General features: G+C 39.0%; 2 protein-coding genes across 7 annotated transcripts in view; one reads left to right on the top strand and one right to left on the bottom strand.

Moving 5' to 3' along the window:
- Positions 1-122: 122 nt before the first annotated feature.
- On the bottom strand, positions 123-25990 carry Dis3 (DIS3 homolog, exosome endoribonuclease and 3'-5' exoribonuclease). Of its 3 annotated transcripts, XM_028877166.2 has the most exons (22): positions 25611-25989; positions 25306-25373; positions 24885-25042; positions 22726-22919; positions 21834-21907; positions 20167-20334; positions 17649-17813; positions 16203-16316; positions 15856-15993; positions 14794-14940; positions 13388-13504; positions 12852-12953; positions 11437-11501; positions 11265-11349; positions 9588-9715; positions 7931-8017; positions 5459-5615; positions 3254-3468; positions 2978-3146; positions 2702-2860; positions 1643-1765; positions 123-983 (listed from the first exon to the last, which is right to left on the bottom strand). In XM_028877166.2, the coding sequence occupies exons 4-22, from the start codon at positions 22817-22819 to the stop codon at positions 900-902; spliced, it is 2391 nt and encodes a 796-aa protein (XP_028732999.1). In that variant the 5' UTR covers positions 22820-22919; positions 24885-25042; positions 25306-25373; positions 25611-25989; the 3' UTR covers positions 123-899. The 3 variants fall into 3 exon arrangements, with proteins under 3 accessions (XP_028732999.1, XP_028733000.1, XP_028732997.1); XM_028877167.2 differs by lacking the exon at positions 24885-25042 and having other exon boundaries at positions 25611-25990; XM_028877164.2 differs by lacking the exon at positions 25306-25373 and having other exon boundaries at positions 25611-25990.
- A 134-nt stretch (positions 25991-26124) lies between these two features.
- Pibf1 (progesterone immunomodulatory binding factor 1) overlaps positions 26125-26485 on the top strand; it is a 188390-nt gene continuing 188029 nt past the window's right edge. For 3 of the 4 annotated variants that reach the window (XM_028877163.2, XM_037208356.1, XM_037208357.1), the window contains exon 1: positions 26125-26324. The gene's annotated coding sequence lies outside the window, so the exon portion shown is untranslated. The remainder of the gene's footprint in view (positions 26325-26485) is intronic. The other variant, XM_028877162.2, reaches the window with a different exon arrangement.

The raw sequence follows: 26485 nt of genomic DNA, 5'->3' as shown, positions 1-26485 counted from the left end.
CTACACAGAAAAATCCTGTCTCGAAAAAAAACAAAAAAAAAAAAAAAAAAAGTTTTTCTAATGTAATCATTAATCTGGGATTTGAGACAAGTAGTCAATCCAGTACACCAAATGAGACTTCATTCGATCCTTTTGATGTCTTTAATACAATCCCTCCTTTCCTATATAATTGGATATAACTAAAATTCAAAGGCCATTATCTGTTTTTGTAAGAAAGCAGACATTTCCACATCTGTTTTTCCTCTGAGGGGTAATGCCTTGTTTGAGAGAGACATTGGCAACAAAGATTAAGGATAATGATGACTGAACTTACTACCTTTTAACAAAAATCACAATGTTCCCATTCAGGTCAAGATACCTGAGTTTTTGTTTTCTTATAATCCCAAAACATTCACAATTGTTTGAGGAGCACTAGTAAAGTACAGGAGGCTTTTGAAAATATATGTGAACACAGTGTTGCAAATAGGGAAATTAAATTGGTAAAAAGATCAAATACACTGACAGCTCAAGATTTAGAAAGGCTTGCTCTTTGATTCTAAAATGTTCTTTTCCTCAGAAATTGACAGTTTTCCCTCATATTCAATAAAGTAATAATATAAAATTAATCTGCTCTTCAATGAGCAGATGAGTACTTCATTTAAATGATCATCACCGATCCCTGAGGTCGCTATTCTGTTGCCATTTAAGTGATGGATATTCAAATGAATTTTTCTGCATAATTTGCGTTGTTGCTGAAGCACAGTGTAAGACAGATTCAGTCAACAACTCAATAAAAATGCAAATTTCTTAAAATTATTGAAATGTACTTAAAAGTAACTAACATGCACACGAGCTTCTAAGTGTGCTTTCAATTTTGTTGTTGAAGGTAATCCGTCTTCGATGTTTTCTGTTGCACGTAGCTACTTCTCAAGTTTCCTCTTCTTCCCCCCTGGCCCACTGAGATCGGTGTCTGAAACATCAGGAGAAGTATTTATTCCTGGTATCTGAAACAGTGTAAGCGGGAAAAAGAAAGGGATTAGAAGCATCAGAGAAGAAGCTTTACCTCCCCTTCCCCCTTTACCACTAGCACTTTCAACTGGAATCAGGTTTTCCAGTGGAGGGGATGGAGGCTGCACCGCACACAGCTATGCACACTAAGCAACCTTGGTTGGGAAGTAACCAGTGGGCTCCGTGAAAGGCTTTTCAGAGGGTATGGACCTGCACACCTGCAATCTCAGCACTTGGGAAGATCACTGCAAATTCAAGGCTAGCCTTGTCTACATAGCAAGAAAACTGAGAAGCTTCAACTCTGACAGTGTTTATAATGTAACAACTCTTCCTCCTGTCCAATTTACCCTAGCGGCTTTATGTTGCAGCAGACAGCAAGCATCCAACGCCAAAAGGTTCAAAACCAGGATCTTGCCTGAAGCACCTACACTTAACTTGTATATTATAAAACAGGAGTAGTAACTTGTATATTATAAAACAGGAATATTAACTTGTATGTTATACAACAGGAGTATTAACTTGTATATTATAAAATAGTAAAGAAATGGGCAAGAGGACTCTGATGCCTGGAATCCAATGCCAATACTTGGAATACCTAAGACCTCACCAACTAGATGTTAACTTTTCTACACCATTCAGTTAAGTTTGGTCTTACCTGTGGTTCTACAAGGGCCATGCGGATTTTTTGATGTTGAAGATTTGATGAATCTAATGTGATTTTCACTTTAACTTTATCAAACACGTGGAACACTGTACCTTCTATTCTGAGTGAAGGTATCTTAAAAAAAAAAAAACATTTTATAGACATTACTTCTTAAACTTCAATCTCAATTCTACTTCTAGTTTACCTTCCACAGTAATTTAAAAGTTTAACCACTCCCCAGTTGAGGACAGGAAGTTGGGAGGGAGATGTGGTGGGTTCTAGAGGTAGTTGGAGGGGAGAAGTGAGAGGGTAGATATGATCAAGATTTATTTTACTCACATATGAAATTTTCAAAGAAATAAAAACCCCACAATATTAGCAAGCATCCAGGTACTGAATACAGAAAAAACCCACATCAACTTAATAGTCTCAAATATAGTCTATTTATGTGCACACTTCATCTTGTCACTAAGGTAGTCCTGTTATACATCATTCATCTTAGTGACTTAGCTGTCTGTAGTAAAGGAACACAGCACACCATTTAAATATTCTCTTAAGAAAAATTTAATTGATGAGATGTGGATTTTCTGGCATGTATTTTGAGATTTAGGATACAAATACGCTGTGGAATAATCCTTCTGTACACTGGGTAAATTATGCTGTGATTGGTTTAATAAAGAAGCTGACTGACCAACAGCTGGCCAGGATAAGGTTAGGTGGGAAAACCAGACTAAGAACACTGGGAAGAAGGGTGGAGTCAGAGGAGTCACAAAGAGGCAGAAGAAACAGGACATGTAGAAAATGAGGTAACAAGCCATGAGCCACATAGATCTTAGATAAGAAATACAGGTTACTTTAAGTTGTAAGAGCTTGTTCATATCAAGCCTCAGCTATCAACCAAGCATTTATAATTAGTATCTGAGTGGTTATTTGGGAGCAGCTGCCAAAACACAGAGAAACTCTGCCTATATAAATACAGGACATTTTTAACCATTTATAGCTATAGTTTGGAAACTGTCAAAGAAAATATGCCTCCCTTCCCCAAGAAAACAAGGATCAGCAATACTATACCTCATCATCATAAGTAAGCCGTGGCTTTGGTTTATCTTTTTCTTCAAAAAAAACTGTACCTTCTAAGCCATACTTTGGAATTAACACCACAATTGCATTCTTTCTTACAAAGAGAATATAGGCTTCTTCACTTACTATTCCTTTGCTTTTGAAAAACAACTGTAAAATACATACAATCTTGTTAGAAGTCTTATTTTGAAATTTACAAAAATAATTTTGAAAATACCAAATGAACAAAACTTCCCACTCCCAGCACTACAAACAAAAGGCAAATACCTGGGTATGAAAAGTTACTGATGCACGCTGAGCATACTGAGCCATTTTATGCCGGAAATTGAGATTTTTACATATATCTGAAAGCTTGTGTTTATCTGTCAGCTCTGGGTAAGTACTATCAGCCCCAATAGCCACAGCCAACAGCCGATGAACAATTATGTCTGCATATCTACATATATGTAAAATAAGAATGATGGCAAATTAGTTTTACATTTTTTAAATGAAAAGTTAACCATTTTCTATCTCCTTTTACTTTTGTCTGGAAAAAAAAAATACCTTCTAATGGGAGAAGTGAAATGTGTGTATATTGGGGAGGCTAAGCCATAGTGATGAAAGTCATTGTCCATCCCAGAACAGAAGTAGACAGCTTGCATCATACAGCGAGTGGCCAATATCCTTAAAAGAGTGTTCAGGTATGGGAAATCAGGGGATTCAGCCCGGTCCAAAGAATCAGCCAAAGACTTAGCTGTGTCAGTCTTAATTTCCAAATTCTGTCAAAAAAGGGAAGAGAAGCATGAAATGAAACATTTCAAAATTAGTAGTGTCCTTCCTGCCTCTCTTTGCCCTTCTTCTCCCAAGCCCTCAGCCTCTCTTTGAGATAGCGGTCACACAGTGTAGCTTTGGATGGTCTGGAACCCTTAAGAGATTAGCCTCTCTCTATCTCCCAAACACTGGGATTAAAGGCATGCTAACATCCAGAATTAGTATCTTCTCTAAAATATAAATACATTAAATAAACATAATGTTTGTTACAGATAGTAATAGTTCATACATTTTATCTATTAACTAGAGGCACTAAAAATAACTTTAAATAATGGTTGTTTTGTGCAGTACTAAAGCTTGAAAATTCCTGACTTCATCTGAAAGTCCTAAAGTATTAAGAATCCTGAAGTTCCAAGGAAGAGAAGGCCCCTAGTGGCAGTCATGCCATTTCTTTCTCAGTCTAGTTTATGCTTGCTAATCTCTGAGGGGTAGAGAAAATAAAGACGATACGGACACTTTTCAGTATGTCTGGCTCCTCTGGAGATTCTTTCCTTCCTCTGAAAGTAGAAGTAAAGGCCAGGAGAAAGCTAGTCAATCAAAGTTCAGTAAGAACAATGTTATGGTGCATCCAACTCAGCTGCTGAATTCTACCTTAACAAGACAAACTGAATCATCCTTCCTCTGCCATATCTTGGTAAGAAATAAGACAAGCTCAGAAAATCCCCAACATGCAGTAATCCTTAGGACTGGGAAGCTAGGCCAGCTCTGATGAATGAGGAACAGGGTAAGTGAACTATAAAACCAGAAACTCCTACCATACTATTCCAATAGTGCTATTCCTTATGTGCTTGCAATAGGAAAAAAGAGCCTATAAGTGATCCAAAGAAAACCAAAGTAAGATAGAGTCACGCCAAGCCTAAGTATGATGAAAGAAAAGCCTAGTAGCCAGACAAAGGGGTATAAAGGGCTGAAGTAATATCCCCCTTTCCATGTAAGTCATAAATAGCCTCCTTTTGTGTAGATATGATACAAAGAGAGCTGAACTGGGGTGAACTAAAGAAAAAACAAATTACTTGTAAATCTCTAAAGGCTATGCATTTCATAGAAGCCATGTGTCTTAAGAGCTTCTATAACTACGATAAAATACCATGACCAAATACAACCTGGGGAGGGAAGGGTTTACTTAAGCTTACAGTTCCATATCACAGTCTATCATCCAGGGATGTCAGGTCAGAAGCCCAAGACAAGAACCTGGAAGCAGGAACTTAAGTAGAAGCCATGGAAGGACACTGCTTCCTGGCTGCTACCCAAGGCTTGCTCAGCCTGTTTTCTTATGCCTGCCTAGGGATAGCACTTTAACAATGGGCTGAGAAGAATCATTAATCAAGGAAATGCTCCAAAGGCTTGTCAACAGCTCTTATGGAGGCATTTTCTCAACTGACGTTCCTTCATCTCAGATGACTCTAGCTGTGTCAAGTTGACAAAAAACTAGCCAGTACACCATGTATAAGAGATGGAAGAGCATACTATGTCTAGGATACTGTAAATAACTTAAGTTTAAATCATTTGGCTTTAGGACTAGGTGTTCCTTACCAGACATAAAGGACTTTAGTTAGTATGTAGCTGGTGTCAATGTATATGTAGGAAGAGATGTGTCCATATCCCAAATCACATTATTTTAATATTAAAAAGAACTACTGGCATATTTTACATCAACTAAACTTTTTAAATAAAGATTTATTATGTATAGTGTTCTGCCTGCATGTATGCCTGGACACCAGAAGAGGGCACCAGATCTCATTATAGATGGTTGTGAGCCACCATGTGGTTGCTGGGAATTGAACTCAGGACCTCTGGAAGAGCAGCCAGTGCTCTTAACCTCTGAGCCATCTCTCCAGCCCTCAACTAAACTTTATGAAAACATGAATAGTAATTTTTCAGTGTAATGGATAGATTACAATACAAGTACATGTGACTTTTCAATCTTTAAGACTTTACCTTGGACTTGGCTGCCTTAACAAGAATCTCATAATTGGAGGGAGGTGGAGCTGGATGTTTTCGAAGCAGAGCATGCTCAGAAAATTCTTCATGAATCTTTTTTGCAACAGAAATATTTGCAAGTAACATAAATTCTTCCACCATGGAATTTGTTTCTCTGCCAGTTAGAAAAGCATCAAGTAAATAAGACAAGCCGAGACAACTGTCATCACATTTATTCACAAGTTACTTTTCTAGTGATAATGGAAATACTTCCCATGTAAAAACATTCACATGTGGCACATACCTATTTTTTTTTTGTTGTTGTTGTTATTATTTTTTCTAGACAGGGTTTCTCTGTGTAGCTTTGCACCTTTCCTGAAACTCACTTGGTAGCCCAGGCTTGCCTCGGAACTCACAGAGATCCACCTACCTCTGCCTCCCGAGTGCTGGGATTAAAGGCGTGCACCACCACTGCCCGGCTGGCACATACCTATTTTTAATACCTTAGCTGCTATACTAATGGTCTTTCCCATGTCTCTCCTGGGTAAATCTAGTATGCTAGAATCATTTCAAATTGTATTCAAGGGGGAGAAAAAAAGGAAGCTTCCCTAACTTTAACATAAATATAAAACCAACATTTTTACCCTCTCTTACAAAAAACAGAGCTATGAAAATAAACTTTACTGGGAGAATTAAAAGCTAGGTCACACAATATTATCTAAAGTCCCCAAATTTTTTCCAACAACTCACTAATATATTTTCAATAGCCAATCTGGGTGCTTATCTCAGGTGACACTTTCTACTATAACTCCACACACACAGTAACACACACAACAGACACATCTGATTTCTGTAACTCCACACACACAGTAACACACACAGCAGACACATCTGATTTCTGTAACTCCACACTCACAGTAACACACACAACAGACACATCTCATTTCTGTAACTCCACACTCACAGTAACACACACAGTAACACACAACAGACACATCTGATTTCTGTAACTCCAGGGTAACACACACAACAGAACACACAGTTAACACACACAGCAGACACATCTGATTTCTGTAACTCCACACTCACAGTAACACACACAACAGACACATCTGATTTCTATAACTCCACACACAACAGACACATTTGATTTCTATAACTCCACACACAACAGACACATCTGATTTCTGTAACTCCACACACAACAGACACATCTGATTTCTGTAACTCCACACTCACAGTAACACACACACAGCAGACACATCTGATTTCTATAACTCCACACTCACAGTAACACACACAGCAGACACATCTGATTTCTAGCTGACAGATGTGTAACATTATTTTCTTCGCAGAGGTCATTTTTATCACCAGTGTCGAAACTTGAATTCAGTTTGACTTCTCAAGTCTTATAACAATCTGACCCACCTATCATTCTCCAGTTACTCTTCTAAGTTCTAAGCTAGTTTAATAAACGATCTGCATGCTGTATCTACCGTTTTCTTTCTCTGGAATCACTGAACACAGATTATTAATTTTCGATCATGTTTCAGTTATTAAAATAATCCATTTCTTAACAACATTTCTAAAGTATATTAACTTGTTTTTTTTTCTTTTTTTTTTGGGGGGGGGGGGTTATGCATATGAGTATATTGCTATGGAGGCCAGAAAGGGTACTGGAACTTTTTTTTTTTAAGATTTACTTATTTATTTATTATGTACACAGAAGAGGGTGCCAGATCTCATTACAGATGGTTGTGAGCCACCATGTGGGTGCTGGGAATTGAACTCAGGACCTTTGGAAGAGCAATCGGTACTCTTAACCTCTGAGCCATCTCTCCAGCCCCGTATATTAACTTTTAAAGTATTAGGAACCCCTCCATATGGGAAAGTCAAATGACTGTTACAACTTCTTTAAGATGTATAAACAGTAAGATCCAAGGGTAAGATATTAGCTTCAAAACTACTTTTTTAGTAAAGACTTAATAATTTTTCAATTATGTGCAATGATGCAGTGTTTGTGTGTGTGTGTGTGTACAAGACTGTAGGTCAAAGGCACTGAATCCCCCTGGAGCTGGAGCTACAGGGTGAAGTGAGGCATCAGATGTGGGTGCTGGGAATCCACCTTGGGTCCTCTCAAAAGGCAGCGATCTCTCCATGCAAAGCCTAGGGTCCCTCGACCTCTGTATGCTGTACTAAGTACTTAAGAAATTAATCAGTGCAATCTTTTTATTTCTCTGTAACTATTACTACTCAAGTTCTAACATACATTAAATCAAACCCAGGTAAATTTGAGATTTATCTACTACCTTATGCCAGTTTTGTATAGGAAAAGTTAAAAAGTAAGATCACATTTACTAAGCCAAGAAACTTCACAGCTATCCTAATTGTAACAACTGTTTGGGATATAAATGCTGTGGTGATTAGTATCTATACTAGATATTACATTTAAAATTAATACTTAATATCAATTTTAAAAAAATCACATGCCTCAGCTCCTTGGTCTGTAGATCTATTGGATCGTGAGTTTCACTGTCCATGTGGAATCGAACTTCTGGAGAAGACAGAGTCAAAGCCCTGAGTGAAAATGAGAGAAATTAGTCAGATGAGCCAAGGACAGAGAAAACATTTTACAAGCAATCCCTTTAAAACAGAAAATGAGTATACCAAGTACATAAGCATTTTTCTTTTTATGACCATCTACTAAGTTTGATGTTCTATTGTCATATAAAGCCTAACTCTTACATTTTTATTAAGCTACATAAACTTGCAACTACTTTTTTTAAGTGGCTAAAAGAACAGGCCAAGTGGTATTTCATTGTCCATGGAAAACAATATATTGTGATGGGCAATGAGGGAGAGGACAAGGCCAGCTCTTCCATAGGTAGGTGAATCAGAGAAGATGCCTAGGCAACTGAGTGGAGACTGATAAATTACTCCCACTCATACATCGTAAGGACTGACGGCTAGTCATATTAGGTTGCTGTGGTCTCAGAATATACTATGCTAAGGCTTTTTATGTGTGGTTCTTAATGAGGGGACTAGTTCTCCTTTGCAAAGATTTCACAAGGATACACAGAGAAATCTAAAGTGTTTTCAGATATGATGCTACTTTCACCAAGTTGCAAATCAATCTCAAAGTTTGTTTCTTGTTTTGTTTTTCTGGGTTCTTTTCCTTTAGTTTTTTGAGACAGGGTCTTAACTTTAGCTTTGGATAGACTCAGACTTGCTATTTAGACCAGGCTGTCCCAGATAGAAGTCGTATATCCACCTGCCTCTGCCTCCTAAGTGCAGGGATTAAAGGCATGTGCCACTATGCATGGCCTGGAAGTAGTTTTAATGAGATTGGGCAATCTTGCACAATCATGGGGAAGTTAAAAAAAATTAATGTTAACTTTTTTTTTTTAATTATGTATATAGTGTTCTCCCTGCATGTGTCCTTGCAGACCAGAAGAGGGCACTCGTTACGGGTGGTTGTAAGACACCATGTGGTTGCTGGGAATTGAACTGAAGACCTCTGAAGGGCAGTCAGTGCTCTTAACCTCTGAGCAATCTCTCCAGCCCCTAATGTTAACCTTATACTTAAGTGAAAAGCTTGAGCAGCTTTACTCAAATTTAATAATTCTGTTTTCATGTACATGCCAAATCTGTAAAGAGTTTTAAATTTCATATTTAATTATTCAAATATGGTAGGCACTGGCCACAGCTGGCTGCAGAGCATAATTATCTATGGTTGTAAGGAGTACAGAAGGATGCTCCCTGGCATTCAGGAACTTAAGTTAGGCACTCTGCATGACAACACCAGAGGTAGCAAAAACACTTCTCATAATTGGCACTCTTCAAGATGTAGGGAGAGCCCAGGGACCAACCTCTGAAAGGCTCTTGTACTTGGGTCCCTTACAGCAGCCTTTCAAAATTGAAGCTACTTTTAACTACTTTCTTTCTAACAAGTTTGAGCTGACGCTCTCTTATACCTGTTATGGTTAGGCAAATGCCATGATATAATCTATTAAATATAGTCTACCAGCTAGGTAATCACCATTCTAACAAAATACTCTAAAGAAGCCAAATGTTATCTCATATCATAACTGATATTAATCATAATCATAAACAAAGGCCAGTCTTAGTAGATTTTTTAAGAACATACCCCTTTTCAATCCTTCCTTTTTTTAGAATTTTAGCTAGTTTATTTAATCCACGGAGACTAGTGGTGATATCATCATTCATAGCTGCTGAATCAATTCTCATCTGTGCTTCAGCATACGTAAGAGAAGCCTAAGAAAGAAACCTTAGGTTAACATAATTCTTACAACCGATAAAAGTGTATTTACTATATGAACCATACTGTGAATGTGTGTATCCATGTGTTAGTACAGGACCACACAGGTCACCATGCATGTATGGTGGTCAGAGATGCTAGTCCTTCCTCTTCCTCGGCCGAGACCGGGTCTCATCTTTTATTTTGTTTCATATTCTATGCTTTCAAGAAGCCTAAAATAAGTAATGAGAAATCTACCGAGATTCTTAACTTTACACTAGGATTTCTGGTTTAACTTAGGCATTCATTATATAACATAAGCAAATTTACATTAAAATAAAGAAAAATAGCAGTTTCCTTGTTACTTTCATTTTTAGTCTATTTTTAGGTAATACGAGAATATTCCTTAATACTTTCCTTTTGGTGTATTTTTAGGTAATATTTAAATAAATCACAAAGCAGGTTCTGAAAAACTTTGCAAAGGTCATTTCTTCCCTTTTCACTGGCAAATAAGAGTCTAGAAGTATTTTATAGGAGATACTAACCAAAAAAAAGGACCAGAAAATGGGGTGAAAATGGTAAGTTTAAAGCAATCTCTAGTAACAAATAACCCAAATATGGAAATAGCTGCTTCTGCTTCTATCTAGATGGAAAAACTAGTATTTTTTCAGATTCAAAGATAAAAGTAGCTTTGTAACTAAAATTCAAAAACAGCATAAGGGACTAACATAACATAGGGCTAGGAGTTCCCTTTCTAAAAAAAAAATTTGGGGGTGGGGTGGGGGTGTTTTTTTCAAGACAGGGTTTCTCTGTGTGGCTTTGGAGCCTATCCTGGATCTCACTCTGTAGACCAGGCTGGCCCTGAGCTCACAGAGATACACATGCCTCTGCCTCCCAAATGCTGGATTAAAGGTATACACCAACACCGCCCAGTCTTAGAAAAATGTTTTATATGTTCATTAATTTCAATTCACAAAATTTTGTTAAAACTGTATCTCAGAGGCCTATTCCCACATCACTATTTACTTGTTAACAATTCCTTCTACTCGTCATCAGAACACAGTGATACTGACTTAGAAGGAAAAAATTGGCTAACTTTCTGAAAACATCATTAGAAGAAAAGAATCCAGCATACTTTGGAGGTCTATTAAGCACAAAATGAGAATGAATGTAAGAGAATACGGGGAGAGGTACAAAAATAAGAAAACTCTGCTGCACTGTTTGAACATAATCTCAGGTTAGTCCTACTGGAATCTAACTATAACTTATGGTGGCCAGGATGCACATGGTAGTTTTTCAAACACTATATTTTTAAGTAGGAATAGCCTCGATTACTAGAGTTCCTGAGTTAGGACATAAAGCCCTTTCGTTGAGATATGTCAGCTCTAAGTTCCTGAATACAGGACAATTACTACATGATTTCTTAATAACATCAATTAATAAAGTTTAAATTCTGAAACAAACTAGAAACTGCTACAACACTGAACCTAACTTTTTAAAAAGTATCTAAGAAATTGTTAAAAGCACTAAAAATTTGAAATGTCAGATATGAATCATAACACTAACCTTTGAATTAATTACACTTTTGGTAAATCTTGTTTTTAAGATTTCAGCATTATGATTCATTTCCCAAATACAGGAAAATGCCAACCTTCAGGGAAAAAGAGACGGTATTTGTTTATGGGAATCAATTACTATAGTTAACAAGATACTCATATCAAAAAAAGTACAGAAATACCTGTCAACGTTGGATCTTAAGGAACATAAGTTAGAGCTAAGCAACTCTGGAACCATGTCAATCCTCTGAAAAAGATGGCAACAGATCTTAGATTACTCAATCACATTCAGTATGTCTTAATTTCCATCTGCAAATAGCATCAAGTGAGCAGGAAAGGGTGGTATATTCTTGTCCCTTTGACTAGAGAATTAAGAACATGACAAAGCCTGTAGGAAGATACAAGACTGTTACAGAAGGCAGTAAGGGTGGCATTCATGACAGTGGATTGAGGTTTCAGTCCTCTACATGAAGCACCTTCCTCTCTTCTTGAAATCTGAAATTTCTGGTCTTTGTAGTTGGTACCTGGTAATTTACAAGCCCTTACCAACTGAGTTTTTCCACTGCAAAACTCAAGTACATGGTACTTTAAGTATACTTAGAGATAAGAGAAAAAATAAACTGAGGAAAAGCTTTATGGTCTACTTTGAGCATGATCTATAACAAAGTAACTTCCCCTTCTCCCCATCTCATCATCTGGTCTGTGTAGGTCTATGAAAACCATACTTGAAAGGATTTTTAATTTTTTGTGTATGCAAGTTTTGCTTACATGTCTGTGCCACGCATGTGCATGCCTGGTGCCTAAAGAGACCAGAAAAGGACACTGGATCCTCTGGAAATGGAGGTATGGACTGCTCTAAGACATCATGTGCAATTGATTCCAGGTCCTCTGGAAGAGCAGTCAGTCCTTTTAACTTCTGAGCCATCTCCTTAGTCCACCACCACCACCCAAAAACATGAAGAATCAATGCTACATAATGTCTATCAGCTAATTTAAACATTATTTGGATCACTGGATATCAAAACAAACCTAATTACAATTTTTGTTTTGTGTTTGAATATGGTGTATGTTACAAGTTCATGTATGTAGAGGCCAGATGTTGAAATTAGGCATCTTCTTGGATCACACTCCATGGTATTTTCTGAGGCAGGGTCTCTCAGTGAACTTGGACTTCCCTGATTTGGCTATGCTGGCTAGTCAATGATCGTCAGGGATTCGCTTGTTTCCACCCACCAATGTTAGGGTCTCAGATGTGGTAGTTTCTGTTTGGCTCTAGGGAGCTGAACTCAGGACCTCATGCTTGTGTGGTAGTTACTTTACCAATTGAGCCACTGCGTCAGGCCATAAAAGGCATTATTTTCTTGTAATTTAGGATGCCCTCACCCATTTATTTCCTGTAGCTAAATATATCATGCATTTACTTCAAACTGTGATTGCTCATTAAAACAAAAGTTCCTAGCTCAGCCTTCAAAAACATGAGATAGGATAATAAAGAGTTTGAGGCTAGTTTTGGCCTACACATCAAGACCCTGTGCCCATCAAAACAAAATGTGAAAGTGCTATGATCAGTAAAAGATTTTAAATTTAATACATTTACCTTTTCACAAAGATAAACAGTTGTTCCTCTTCTGGCTGATTCTTGATCCAGTGCATTTCCTGGCCTGATAAAATGGCTAACATCAGCAATATGAACACCAACCTTAAAAAGATTAAAATGGAAAGGATGCCAATCTGCATTATTACTAACACAGACTTACAATGGAATTTAATGAGAAAAAGAACATAGCTAAGCTGAAAATGGTCTCAATCACAGCTAATAATTCAACCTCTGACATATTCCCATTAGTTTTTGTAGCTATAATTTTTTTTTTTTTTTTGGTTTTTCGAGACAGGGTTTCTCTGTGTAGCTTTGCGCCTTTCCTGGAACTCACTTGGTAGACCAGGCTGGCCTCGAACTCACAGAGATCCGCCTGGCTCTGCCTCCCGAGTGCTGGGATTAAAGGCGTGCGCCACCACCGCCCGGCTGTAGCTATAATTTTATATTCTGGCCTGGATAAAAAAAAAAAAAAAAAAAAAAAATGAACCCTAGAACTGAATCACATCTAGCTAAGAGTATTGGGACAATATAGGTACCTCCAAATTTCCATTACTGAGTTCTCTACAATGCAGGGCATCATCTATATCAGTACATCCTGGAGGGTCTACACTGCAAACACACAGATGTCTCAGGTCTTCTCGGTTTTTCATGTCCTAGAAATACCATGTTAAAAAGAAAAAATAACTTGAGCAACACAACAGCAACATAGCTCTTAGGAAATAAATATCCCCATAAAAATAAGTCAGCTTTCTATGTTATGGAGAAACTTGACATATGCTACTAGTTCTACAACCTGGAAGATGTCATCTTTCAGTGAAAAAAGCAAATGATTTCTGAAACACCTAACTGTCAAACATGGTCCAAGAATGGAGTTGAATTGTTCTTGGATTAGGCTTTCATGTCCATCCCAGGTGTTGTGGATAGGAGTGAGTTTACTTTTGTTTATTTATTACAATTGGCTATTATTACTTGCTTATACACCTCAAAGGAAAAACATGTTTTTGCCACGTTCAGCTTCTCCTTGTGACTGTACACCTTACTTAGGTGACTCTACTTAACCCTCAGAGTATAAATTGTCTGATGCTTTGAATAAAACTGCCTATTGCATGCGAGTTTAGTCTGCCTCATTTTTAGGCTCCATTCTCCCAGATCCCACCACCTTTAGAGCAGTAAACACCTAATAAGGCTGTAACTAACTAAATGTGAAGGAGCCATCGTTTCTGTTTTTTTAAAGATTTATTTATTTATTATGTATACAGTTTTCTGCCTATATGAATGCTGGCAGGCCATAAGAGAGCACCAGATTTCATTATGGATGGTTCTGAGCAACCATGTGGTTGTTGGTAATTGAACTCATGACCTCTGGAAGAGCAGCCAATGCTCTTAACCACTGATCCATCTCTCCACCTCCACATATTTTTTTTAAAAGATTTATTTATTTATTAGGTATACAGTGTTCTGTCTGCATGTATGCCTGCAGGCCAGAAGTGGGCACCAGATCTCATTATGGATGGTTGTAAGCCACCATGCTGTTGCTGGGAATTGAACTCAGGACCTTTGGAAAAGCAGCTAGTGCTCTTAACGGCTAGACCATCTCAAGCCCAGATTCTACATATTTAAAAACACAGAAATTAACTGCATTCTGGTCTGGTGGCTCAGTCCTGTAACTCTAGATACTCAGGAGCCTGAGGCAGGAGAAATGAAAGTTCAAGGTCTACTTGGGTTACAGAGTAAGATCCCAGCTAGCCTGGGCAACTTAGTAAGACCCAACTGAATAGAAAAACCAAAATGTACAATAGGGCTGAGAACTTAGTCCAGTGGTAGAGTGCTTGACTAACCCGCAAAGGCCCTATGTTCAATCACCAATACAAACAACATAGAAACCAAACTCCCTAGGATAAGGGAGAATCCGTAAAGTCACTAGGAATTCTTTTCAACTCACCTTCTCAGTAATGCTCCACGGCATCTTAGGCAGGAAGCTAAGGACAGCCTGGGAGAAAGGCTGGTGAGGAACATCATGCTCAAGCAACAAAACTTCCGTTTCTGTCTCTTTCTCGCCAACATCACCTAAATTTTTAACAAAGTGTCCCTGGAATCAAAAGGTATTATCAGAAAGGCACACTTTGCAACTAATTAATATTTTATCATATTAAATCTTCTAGCACTCTATGTATCACCTCAGTATTTCTAAATCTTTCTCTAACATATTAAAAACAACCCTTTGGCCTGGTGGTGGTCCAAGCCTTTAATCCCAGCACTCGGGAGGCAGAGGCAAGTGGGTCTCTGAGTTCGAGGCCAGCCTGGTCTACAGAGTGAGTTCCAGAACAGCCAGGGCTACACAGAGAAACCTGTCTTCGGGAAAAACAAACAAACAAACAAACAACACCCTTTGGGCCTGGAGAGATGGTTCCACAGTTAAGAACACTGTTGTTCTTGCAGAGGACCCAGGTTCGACTGCCAGCATCCCCATGCTGACTCACAGTACATGTAACTGCAAATAGATCTAACTGACAGCCCCTGCTGACCTCCCTGTACACCAGGCATACACTGAGGTACAGACACACATGCAGGCAAAATGCCCATACACAGGAAAGCAAACCAACAAGAAAGCAAAACAGCTCTCGGTGAATCAGAGGTGAACTAAAAAGAACAAGGTTTTTCAACTGCCTTTGAGAGCCTGGTCCTTAGACCACAATGCCTGTTTAGTCCCTGTTAACTTTCAATGTAAAATCTACTTTAAAAGCAATACCTTCAAAATATGGTTAAAATTTATTTAGGACACAAATGTTTCTTCCATAAAGTTTATCAGTAAAGGTTGTTTGGTGATTTGAGTAAAAGTTGCCACTTTCACTCCATGACTTACACTAGATTTAGATAAAATTTATCTATGCTCCTTACTAGGTAACCATGAAATAGTTGTGTCCATTTTCACTAAAAAAATCAACAGTATCTGTCACAAACTCTAATTAAATACACAAAAGTAAAGTTAATATTTTAAGCTTACATTTGGATATCTAGAATTTCTAGGCCAACCATCAATAGCGACAATAATTCTCCGTCCTTCTAATGCAGAAGCCTGTCTGGTTTCTATCCGAATTCGTGGAATTCTCTTATCAGCAGGTGTAAAGAGATGTCTTCTTGACTAGAGAAAATTAAAAAAATTATTTACAATCCTGGGGATCAATCATAGTAGCCCTAGAACATGCTAGGCAAGTCCTGTACCACTGAGTTACACCCTAGCAGGGAAAAGCGACGACTGTATACAGAGTCTGGAGACAGGGCAGAGAGAGAGCTTGGAGTTCTAAACAGTGACCACCAGTGTCCAGTCACGGTGACAGGTACTTCACTCACCTCCTTAATGTCAGACTTGGAAAGCATGCCACAATACGGTCTCCAGTTCCTTTTGATGATTCCTACAACTCGACCGGTAGGCCGTAACATTTTTTCACTTACAGCAGTCTTAAGCTAAAATACAAAAGCAAAAATCTTCCATTATTTTTCTAAGTAAAATGAAGTAATTTTTCTTCCAAATTAGAACATGCACATGGACACTAATGCATTTCAGGTAGCAAATAATGACATGAAATTCAGAACCTTTATGCCTCAAAGTTCTAGACATGAGCATACCAACTGCACAATGCTCATTGTTCCATGATAATAAAGCACTCCATAAATGGTAAGTCCAGAAGCATGCAGCTGAATAAATGTCAGAACTTCCTGTTTTTCAATTTAATATAAGGATTTACTGACAAAAACACATGTAAGTCTAGGATTATGAGACTGAGACTTAGTACCAGTTTAGATTAATTAGATATATATAGTTACTAATTAGGTACTATGTAGTTATTACAGTGAACATGTCATGTTGGATCTAATCCATTACAAAATAAATGCATCTTCGACAGTTCTATCTTATCCCAAGTTAAGAGTCAAATAAAGAATGTAAACCACTAGAAATAGATCCTATAAAATTATACCACTAACAATCCCAAAGGATTGGATTCTGCAAGAATGTTCTAGTAAGACTGCAGGAAATTAAATATAGGTAATGAAAAGAGGAGCTACACATGCTACATTGAATACAAGTGTGTTATCCTCATAAAACAGGTAGGTAGGTCACTTCTAATAGACTTAATAACACACGAGAAATAACTCATCCTACCTGATAAATGTATTAGTAGAAATGGAATAATTAAGCATGTCCAAATGCTTAATTTGTCCAGAAGCACGTTTTCTAAGAAAATCTTAACATTGCAAAAAAATTTTCAGAAAGTTTTACATTTCTATTTACTTAAACTTCAACAATTCAGATCATATTCGGAATGCTAAGACTTCCACTTTCATACTAAACAACTCTAAATACTTAAACCCATTTGAGTAAAATGTCACTGAAAGAACATGAGTTTGTGTACTTAGAACAGAAATCAACTATGTACATAACCTGCATAACTTGTATTAAAATTCAGAGTACAGAACTTGAGACTGGAAAGACGGCTCAGTAGTACTGGCTGTTCTTCCAGAGGACCTAGGTTTGACTCCCAAAATCCACATGGCAGCTCACAACTGTCAGTAATTCCAGTTCCAGGGGATCTGACATCCTTTTCTGGCTTCTGAAGGCAGTGCACACACATGATGTGCAGACATCCATGCAAGCAAAATACCCATACATGTGAAATAAAAATGAACAAACCTTAAAAAAAGTCCTGAACTGTGATTTCATTCAGTAAATATGAAAACAATGGCATGTTAAACAGTACAACAATACGGATAAAAAACAAAACTTGCACTCTCTCATACCATGAGTTCTCTCTCCTCATCTTTCTCCACATCATCTTCATTTTGACCTTCATCTTGTAGAACCACAGAAGATGGTGCCACCCACTGACTCTTGGGCAGAAGCTCCACAGTCACAATGTCTTCGTGAATAGCTCTGTTTAGATGTTTAAGTCCTTGTATAAGTATCTGTGTAAACCAACAAGTGGCATGGCATGTGTTGAAATAGATTTAATGACAATAATAAAATAGTCATCTAATAGAGGGCAATATTCTAACCATTGCATATAATACCTAATTCTCTTAATGGTTTTCCCATTTTAAAATAATAAGCTATGTCAGGCTTATTGGGTAAAACTGTATTACACAAACTTAGTTGATCTGAATTTGGTCCCCAGAACCCATGGTGGAAAGAGAGAATTGACTTCTGAAAGTTGTCCTTAATTTCCACATCACACTTGGGCAGTTCACTCCCAACTCACATATCCACATCATATATACACAATCTTAATCATTTTAAAAATTAAGGCCGGGCGGTAGTGGCACATGCCTTTAATCCCATCACTCAGGAGGCAGAGCCAGGCGGATCTCTGTGAGTTCCAGGCCAGCCTGGACTACCAAGTGAGTTCCAGGAAAGGCACAAAGCTACGCAGAGAAACCCTGTCTCGAAAAACCAAAAAAAAAAAAAAAAAAACAAAGAAAAACTATTGGGGGCTGGAGAGATGGCTCAGAGGTTAAGAGCACTGCTTGCTCTTCCAAAGGTCCTGAGTTCAATTCCCAGCAACCACATGGTGGCTCACAACCATCTGTAATGAGAGCTGGCGCCCTCTTCTGACCTGCAGGGATGTGTGCAGACAGAACAACTGTATACATAATAAATAAATCTTTAAAAAAATATTAAAATAAAGTACTATTCATTAAATACTCTTAATTTTTAAACTTCAAGGAGAAAAAAAATTTCAGGAAATATGGGTTTTGTTTATAACTCCACCATAAACAATGGCAATTAAATACTTGGGAAGATCAAACTACTTAAATCTCAAGATCTTGGCTGATAAAAATGAAAACACAACTACTTTCATGGCTTGAGGTTGAAGACTAAGGAAAATGCAGCAAGTCAAAAGTTAGACAAATTTGACAAATAAAACACTCCAGAGCTGCTATCATGTGTTTGTGAGGCCTCCTTTTTGTTGTGTATATATTATTTATTACAAGTAGATATATAAAATACCTCATTTTATAGTATTTGATGATGATTCTTTTAAAAGGTAAGTTAGTAGAAAACTTTTAAATCATCAGTCTCATAAAAAAGTCATTTATTAGCTGAGCAATGGTGGTGCTCACCTTTAATCTCAGCACTTGGGAGGCAAACAGGATCTCTGTGAGTTCGAGGCCAGCCTGGTCTACAGGGTGAATTCAAGGACAGCATGGCTAAGCGTAGAAACCCTGTCTCAAAAAAACCAACCAAATCAAACCAAGCCAAGCCAAAAAAGAAGGTCCTTTATTGTACTAGTATTTATTATTCTTTTACCAACTAGGAAGAGAAGAAGGTAAGGTGGAGAAACCGCTCTGTCATAAAGTGTGTCTTAGAAGCATGCAGATCTGAGTAAGCCCAAGACCACAGAAAAATCGTGGGCACGGTGGTCCACACCTGTCATCCAGCCCTAAGCAGGTAAGAGACAGAGGATCTCTGGAACTTACTGGCCAGTCAGTCCTGCCTAACTACTGAGCTCTATGTCAAAAGAAAGTATCTACAAGGAAATAGGCCACGCTTCTAAGGATATCATCTGTGGCTGTCTTCTGGCCTCCACTCACAGATACATACATGCACATGTTAATTAAAAATAAAAAGTGAGGCAATTTTAAATTCTCATACTAAAACTGTAATGAGCACAACTATTTTAGTGTATAAAGAATTTATACAGGGGCCAGAAAGATGGCTCAGGAGAAATCTTAGGCTTGCCACTAAGCCTAAGATTCTGAGTTCAATACCTAAGACCCACTCTTTGCAAAGAGAGAACCAACTCCTGTTCAAGTTTTTTTTTCTGACCTCCACATATTGTGCATGCACATATACATACACAAAAATAAAATTTTAAAAAACTTTAAAAGGCAAATTTACATACTGTCTTAGTGAGGGTTTCTACTGTTGTGATGAAACACCATGACCAAAAGCAAGTTGGGAAGGAAAAGGTTTAGTTGGCTTACACTTCAACACTGCTGTTCATCACTAAAGGAAGTCAGGACAGGAACTCAAACAGGGCAGGATCCTGGAGGCAGGAGCTGATACAGAGGCTATGGAGGGGAGCTGCTTACTGGTTTGCTTCCCAAGGCTTGCTCAACCCACCTCCTTATAGAACCCAGGACCACCTGCCAAGGAATGGCACCATCAACCACGGGCTGTGCCCTCCTTTACTGATCATGACTGGAGAAAATACCTTACAGCTGGATCTCACGGAGGTATTTTTCTCAACTGAGACTCCTTCCTCTCTGATGACTCTAGCTTATGTCGACACACAAACCAGCCGGTACACATGCTTACCTCTTTTTCATCATCTTTGTCTCCATGAATCCACACCGTAGCTTCTAAATAATTTTCCCTGCTAGCTCTAAATGTTCCTTGAAGGTATGAACCAGATTTTATGCCTTGTTGGAGCTTACTTAAGGGAAGGTGCTCTGAAAATATTATTTTTCCACTTTCTATTTCATTCTATGAAATAAGCAAATCAAAAGTCTGTTATTTAATGTACTGTTTTCAAGAGTATCATACAAGTTAAAAATCTACTTTATGAAATATAGAACTGAATTTAAACTAAGAGGAATATATTTTCAGGGCACTGCTATCTAAAACAACTTGCTGTAATGAAAGTGCTATCTTTTCAATGATGTTCAACATGGTAGCCACTAGGTACAAATTCTCTGACTAGTTGAAATATGTATAATACAGCTGAGAAAATGGATTTTAAAATTTAAATTACATTTAAGCATCAACATGCCACTAGTAACTAGTTATTAGAGAGGGTACTCCAAAAAACGTATTCCAAAAGGCCAGTCCAACTTACATTTTCCAGCATTCTTTTAGTTTTGTAAAGGAGTTAAAGACAAACAGGATGGGAGAAAAATTGTTAGTTAAAGAAACAGAATGGTTTGGAGCCTACTGCCTATGGTGACACTTTAAGCAGCCTTGGTGCAGGGAGGAGGGGCTTGGACCTGCCTCAACTGATGTAACAGGCTCTGCTGACTCCCCATGAGAGACCTTGCCTTGGAGGAGGTGAGAATTGGGGGTGGGTTGGGGAGAAGACTGGGGGGTGGGAGGAGGGAGGACAGGGGAATCTGTGGTTGATATGTAAAATGAATAGAAAATCTCTTTAAAAAAAAAAGAAAAGAAACAGAATGGATATATGTATCTTGTCCTATTAGATACAGCTACTTTGGTAACAACAGCTATCATTGTTATCAGGCAATAACACTTGAGTCATGAAAGAAGACATAAAGTCAACTGCTTTTCTTTTTGATAAGGTAGATTAAGCACTTAAAAATATATTTGACAGTTAAAGTGTGAAATTCAATGTGAAGTTCCACAGCTTCAGAATGGTCACTAACTGTACAGAAAGTCATCAAGACTGCATCTTATTAATAATTCTGCATATTTTTTGTGTGTGAGGTCTTAAGATAACATTTTTAATAAATTAAAACAATAGCTACCATTTACATTTATCATAGCTATGTGCCAAGCAACAAGACAAGAATTACATGAAGATGCCGGGCGTTGGTGGCGCACGCCTTTAATCCCAGCACTCGGGAGGCAGAGCCAGGCGGATCTCTGTGAGTTCGAGGCCAGCCTGGCCTACCAAGTGAGCTCCAGGAAAAGGCGCAAAGCTACACAGAGAAACCCTGTCTCGAAAAACCAAAAAAAAAAAAAAAAAAAAAAAAAAAAAAGAATTACATGAAGCTTCCAACTATACTCCATTCAGCTCTGCTAATAACGGCATAGTTATTGCTATTTAGCTCACATCAAGTCAATTTATTTAGCAACGTCATTTCAATAAGCTAATCACAATCTTTTTTGTTTGTTTATAACCTCACTCTGTTCCTATTCTAGCTTATTGGCATGTTCTAATTTATAAATCTGGTAACTATAAGTCTAATATCCAAGATGGCTATTTTTATATTTTCTTTTTTTCAAAAACAGAACATACTGAAACATACCATTTCTTCAGACAAACAAGCAAGACGATCTATAAGTTCAGGGTTAGCAGTCAGGCTCTTTACATATTCTTCACCTGAAAAATAAGTTAAATGTTTTTAAGTTTAAGGATCCATAATTTTATCTAGGCATGAGAGAACATGGGTGATCTTGTTTTGATAGTACATCTGCCATTTTTTATACATGAACCAAAAACTAAATCTGTTGATGTGATCATAACTAAAAAGAAGCAATGAGTCTAGCATACATGAATTTTTACTATGTCAACTGCAAATAGTGAGGAAAAATTAACAGCCACTATTTACAACTGCTTATTAGCTCACTAGCTGAGAAATTTTAAATGTAAAAAGAACGTGGGGCGGTAGTGGCGCATGTCTTTAATCCCAGCACTCAGGAGGCAGAAGTAGAAGGATCTCTGTGAGTTCCAGGACAGCCTGGTCTACAGAATAAGTTACAGGACAGCCAGAGTTGCTGTTATTCAAAGAAACCCTGTCCCGAAAAACCAAAAGTAAATAAATAAACACAGTAAAAAGAAATCTTTAAAATAAAATGTAGAAAGACGGCTCAGCAATGAAAATCAGCTGCTGCTCTTGCAGGGGACCCTGTTTCAGTTTCCAGCACCAACACGACGGCTCATTAACCATCCCTAATTGCAGTTCCACGGCTCTGGACACCCGCTTTGGACTTCCAGTCAATGCATGCATGTGATGCACATACATACATGCAGGCAAAAGATCCGCACATTAAAAACTGAAAAATATTTGCTTCAAATGTAAAAAGATGGTAAGAAATTATACAGGACAATGAGATAATGAGTCATGTGAACCTTTGGCCTGATACTAATTTTTACATACAGTTGCAAACATGCATAAAAGCGTCTATGTTCAGACCTACATGTGAAAGCTGGTATTCCTTCTTCTACAGCTTTTTCTTTATTTTTCTTGTCATTTGTTATAAGGATAACTTGTAGCTGACTTTCTGCCGACATTTTCTTCAGATGTTCGTTGTACCATTTGGCTGCTACTCGGATGGCTCTATCATTTCGGTCATTAGCATTCTCCCCCTGCTCTTGCTCTATGTAGGTCTCTCTAAATGTAAAAAAGGAGGAAACCACAAATTACAAGGTAAGCAGCAGAAACAAGGATGTGTAAAAACTTGAGTGGTCTGACAGGCACTGAAGTGAAAAGTCAGTGGTATACGTATTAACTTGAACTTCTACGGTCAAAACAATTGTTAAGATCCTTTCAAGTTCTCAAGACAACAATTTTCTGAAGAAATTTATGTTATTAATGGGAAAATATAGAGGTTCAAATAGTTTCATTTCACAAAAAGAAAATGTTAGAATTTAGACTTCACACTGGGGTGTTAAATAATAGTTTCCTGGGTGGGAGGGATTAATAGAATTTTGGAGACCAGATAATAAAACTCTACTCAACAAACCATGGATTAACAGCTAACTGCTAAGCTCTACAGTGTGTGACCATTGATCATGTGATTCAATGGCCACTCAATCCATGATCTATGTAGATCATCCATGGTGAACACTAAATACATAGCAAAGACTATGTAGAACCTAGAAGGCCACAGCTCTCAAATATGAAAGTACATTTACATACTTCTTTAAGTCTGTGTGTCTTCAAAGCCATATTCTTAGTATTACTTTATTCCCTACCATTAATTGTACTTACTAATGCTTCCAGGGGTGTCCAGTCTTTGGACACTGCAACATAATTCTGTGCATCTACAAATGTGTTGGGCCACATTCGTAACTATTCTGGTGCACAGGGGTCCTCTGGTTACAAATCTGATAAACCTAAGCTTATCCGTAAAAGACATGGTCATAAAATTTGAATTTGGTTTTACTGTGACGGACTTAAGTAACAAAATCTACATAAGATTTGCTTAGTGTTCTAAAGTCTTCCAATCAGTCCCTATATTGCTAATTCCTACTCAAAGCACTTAACTAATAAACATCCTACTAAGCCTACATTAGCAATCTGATGAACATGTTCCATACAATCTTGGTCTTCTGGTACTAGAAAACAAGTGGTATCTGTTTCTGGAGTTTAAGGAGGTGCAATGAATAAGCAGCCCACAGGCACTTTTACTGTGTGTGTGTGTGTGTGTGTGTGTGTGTGTTTAAGCAATACTTAGTTTCAAGATATAAGAAAGGACTACACATGACAGGTATGGAAACATTTTGGATTACTACACTTGGGACTAATAGGAGAATGCTATTGGAACACACTTGGCCTATATGGGCCAAACATGCTGCGAAGCACCTACAACCTATAAAATAGTTTTCACACAACACAAAACTACTCAGTTCAAAATGTTAATAATTCCAAGGTTGAGAAAGTATCATAGATACCCATCATAAATTATTTATGATTATAGGCAATCCCTTTATGGTTTGAGAGCACACATTGAGTTCAAAGGTCATGAACCTAAATTATAATGAAGAATTGTTTTTAGAGCCGGGCGTTGTTGGCACACGCCTTTAATCCCAGCACTCGGGAGGCAGAGCCAGGCGGATCTCTGTGAGTTCGAGGCCAGCCTGGGCTACCAAGTGAGCTCCAGGAAAGGCGCAAAGCTACACAGAGAAACCCTGTCTCGAAAAAAACAAAAAAAAAAAACAAAAAAGAATTGTTTTTAGAAATTCAATTCAATACATCAGCTGTAAGATATTAACCTTTAAAACTTATTAATCATAAATTCATATTTTAAAAATCTTTTTCACAAACACACATTTTTAACCCTATATGTTTTTGACATATTATGGTATCGCAGGAGCCTGAATGGCTCTCATTTCCAAAGAATCTATCATTCAACTCAATATCCACAACTTAAATGGAGTATTTCTGACATAAAAGTACTATTATAGCCAGTAGATCCCAGTTTAAGGTGTGACCTCACTGACACTGTGATTTTCCGTGAGCCCCACGTAGCAATGTTTTCTACACAGCACGAGAAACTGCAGACTGTCTTTGATCAGTGACTCCCAGGCACTTCCCTTTATATTTCGGGTAGCTCTGTGGTCTTCTGATACTTACTTATGGTGCTCATTAGTGAACGTATAGAAATGCTTCTCCTGGTTATTCGTCACATCCCTGATTCGTTTATATATAGGGGCACTCCGGTTTCTCACTTCCTGCAGGACTGTCTGTAGCACAATTACATTCCTGATAGCAGGGTCCTCCAGAACGTCAATCTTAAAAACAAAAGCACAAAGTTAATTTTCCCATGTCCTCTTAGAAATTGCTGCTGCCAAAGCCTAAAATTCTGTTACAGTTTAATCCACTGACTCTCTGTTAGGCCAAAGCGTTACTCTGCTGTAGAAAAAGTGACGACAGTCACTCGGGCCCTGTAGGCTTGAGAAGAGCCCCCGTAAAACGGACCGCAAACGTCTGCAGTATTAAAGCTATGGACAGATCAATATGCTGACCCACACAGTTTTTGTTCGTAGGCACTTACAAGCTGCCTGGGGGTCGCACTCTGGATGCCACAGAGGCCCAGGTCCCCGGCTTCCGGGCCCTTATAATCTAAAGCAGAAGAGACACCAGGAGTTAGCAAATTACCGTGTCTAAACCTACGACTCCAAGAACCGAAAAAAAAAAAAAAAAAGGAAAGAAAAACAACGTCAGGGGAAAGTACCTCGGCCTGGATAACGGGAAGCGAGCAAGGGTGGCCACAGCATCCCATCCCAACCCTGCCTCCCTCGGGTTCCCGACCCTGCCACGCCCCCTCGTCACCACGCGGCCCGGCGCCGGGCCCCGTACCTGATGCAGCAGCACGTTGGTGTCCGGCAGGAGGTAGTGCGGCCACGGGCAGAGGCTGCTCGCCTGGTCGCGGGGCTGCGACTCCAGGGCCGGGCCCGGGTGCGCCCCGTCGCAGGCCGCGCAGGCCGGGGCCCCGCAGCCGATGTCATCCCGCAGGTAGTGCTCGCGCACGATCTTCACCACGCCGCCCGCGCGGGTCTTCTTTAAGAACGTCTTGGACTTGAGCATCTTGTCCCCCGGCGTAGAATCCGGACCCGGGCGGAACCCAGACGGCTACGGAACTCCAGCGGGAAACACGTCGGGTCGGACACCGCGGCGCCTCAGCGGGCGGCCCCTCTCATTTCCTCTTCTTCCCCTCTCCCCACCGCGAGCTGGGAAATGCTCACGTCTCGCGAGAAAACATCAAGTCGGACTGGTTAATGTTAGCTGCCTGATGGTCGTCGCGATTGGGCGAGAGTCGATCGTTTCCGCCCGCCCCTGGGCGGGGTTCTCCTCCGGGACTCCAACTCCCAGCCTGCACCGCTTCGGACTGGCTTCCGGGGAGGGAGGGCCTGGGCACCTGCGCGCCCCGGCTTCTTCCGACTTCTTCAGGGGCAGGGCGGATGGTTGTCTTGGTGACCGCTCCCTAACGGTCTGGCGGCCCGGAGAACTCGTGGAGGGTTTGCACCCTGAGCTGCTGACTGAAGACGCCTTTGGTTCCTCCAAGTGTCCGAGGTGAGGCTGGTGTTAGCCTTGTATGCGGAATTACGGACGCTTCAAGCAGCTCCCAGGAATCTGTTCCCCTTTCTTTCACGCGTGGTGCAAAGATGCTAAAATGCATCAAGTGGAGACTTTGTAAATCTTAGCCAAAGAGGGAGAAGCCCGCCCCTGGTCCT

The sequence above is a fragment of the Peromyscus leucopus genome, chromosome 9 (genome assembly GCF_004664715.2).
Source record: "Peromyscus leucopus breed LL Stock chromosome 9, UCI_PerLeu_2.1, whole genome shotgun sequence".
Classification (NCBI taxonomy): Eukaryota; Metazoa; Chordata; class Mammalia; order Rodentia; family Cricetidae; genus Peromyscus; species Peromyscus leucopus.
The sequence above is the reverse complement of the archived record's forward strand: the minus strand, read 5'-3'. Positions and strand labels throughout refer to the sequence as shown.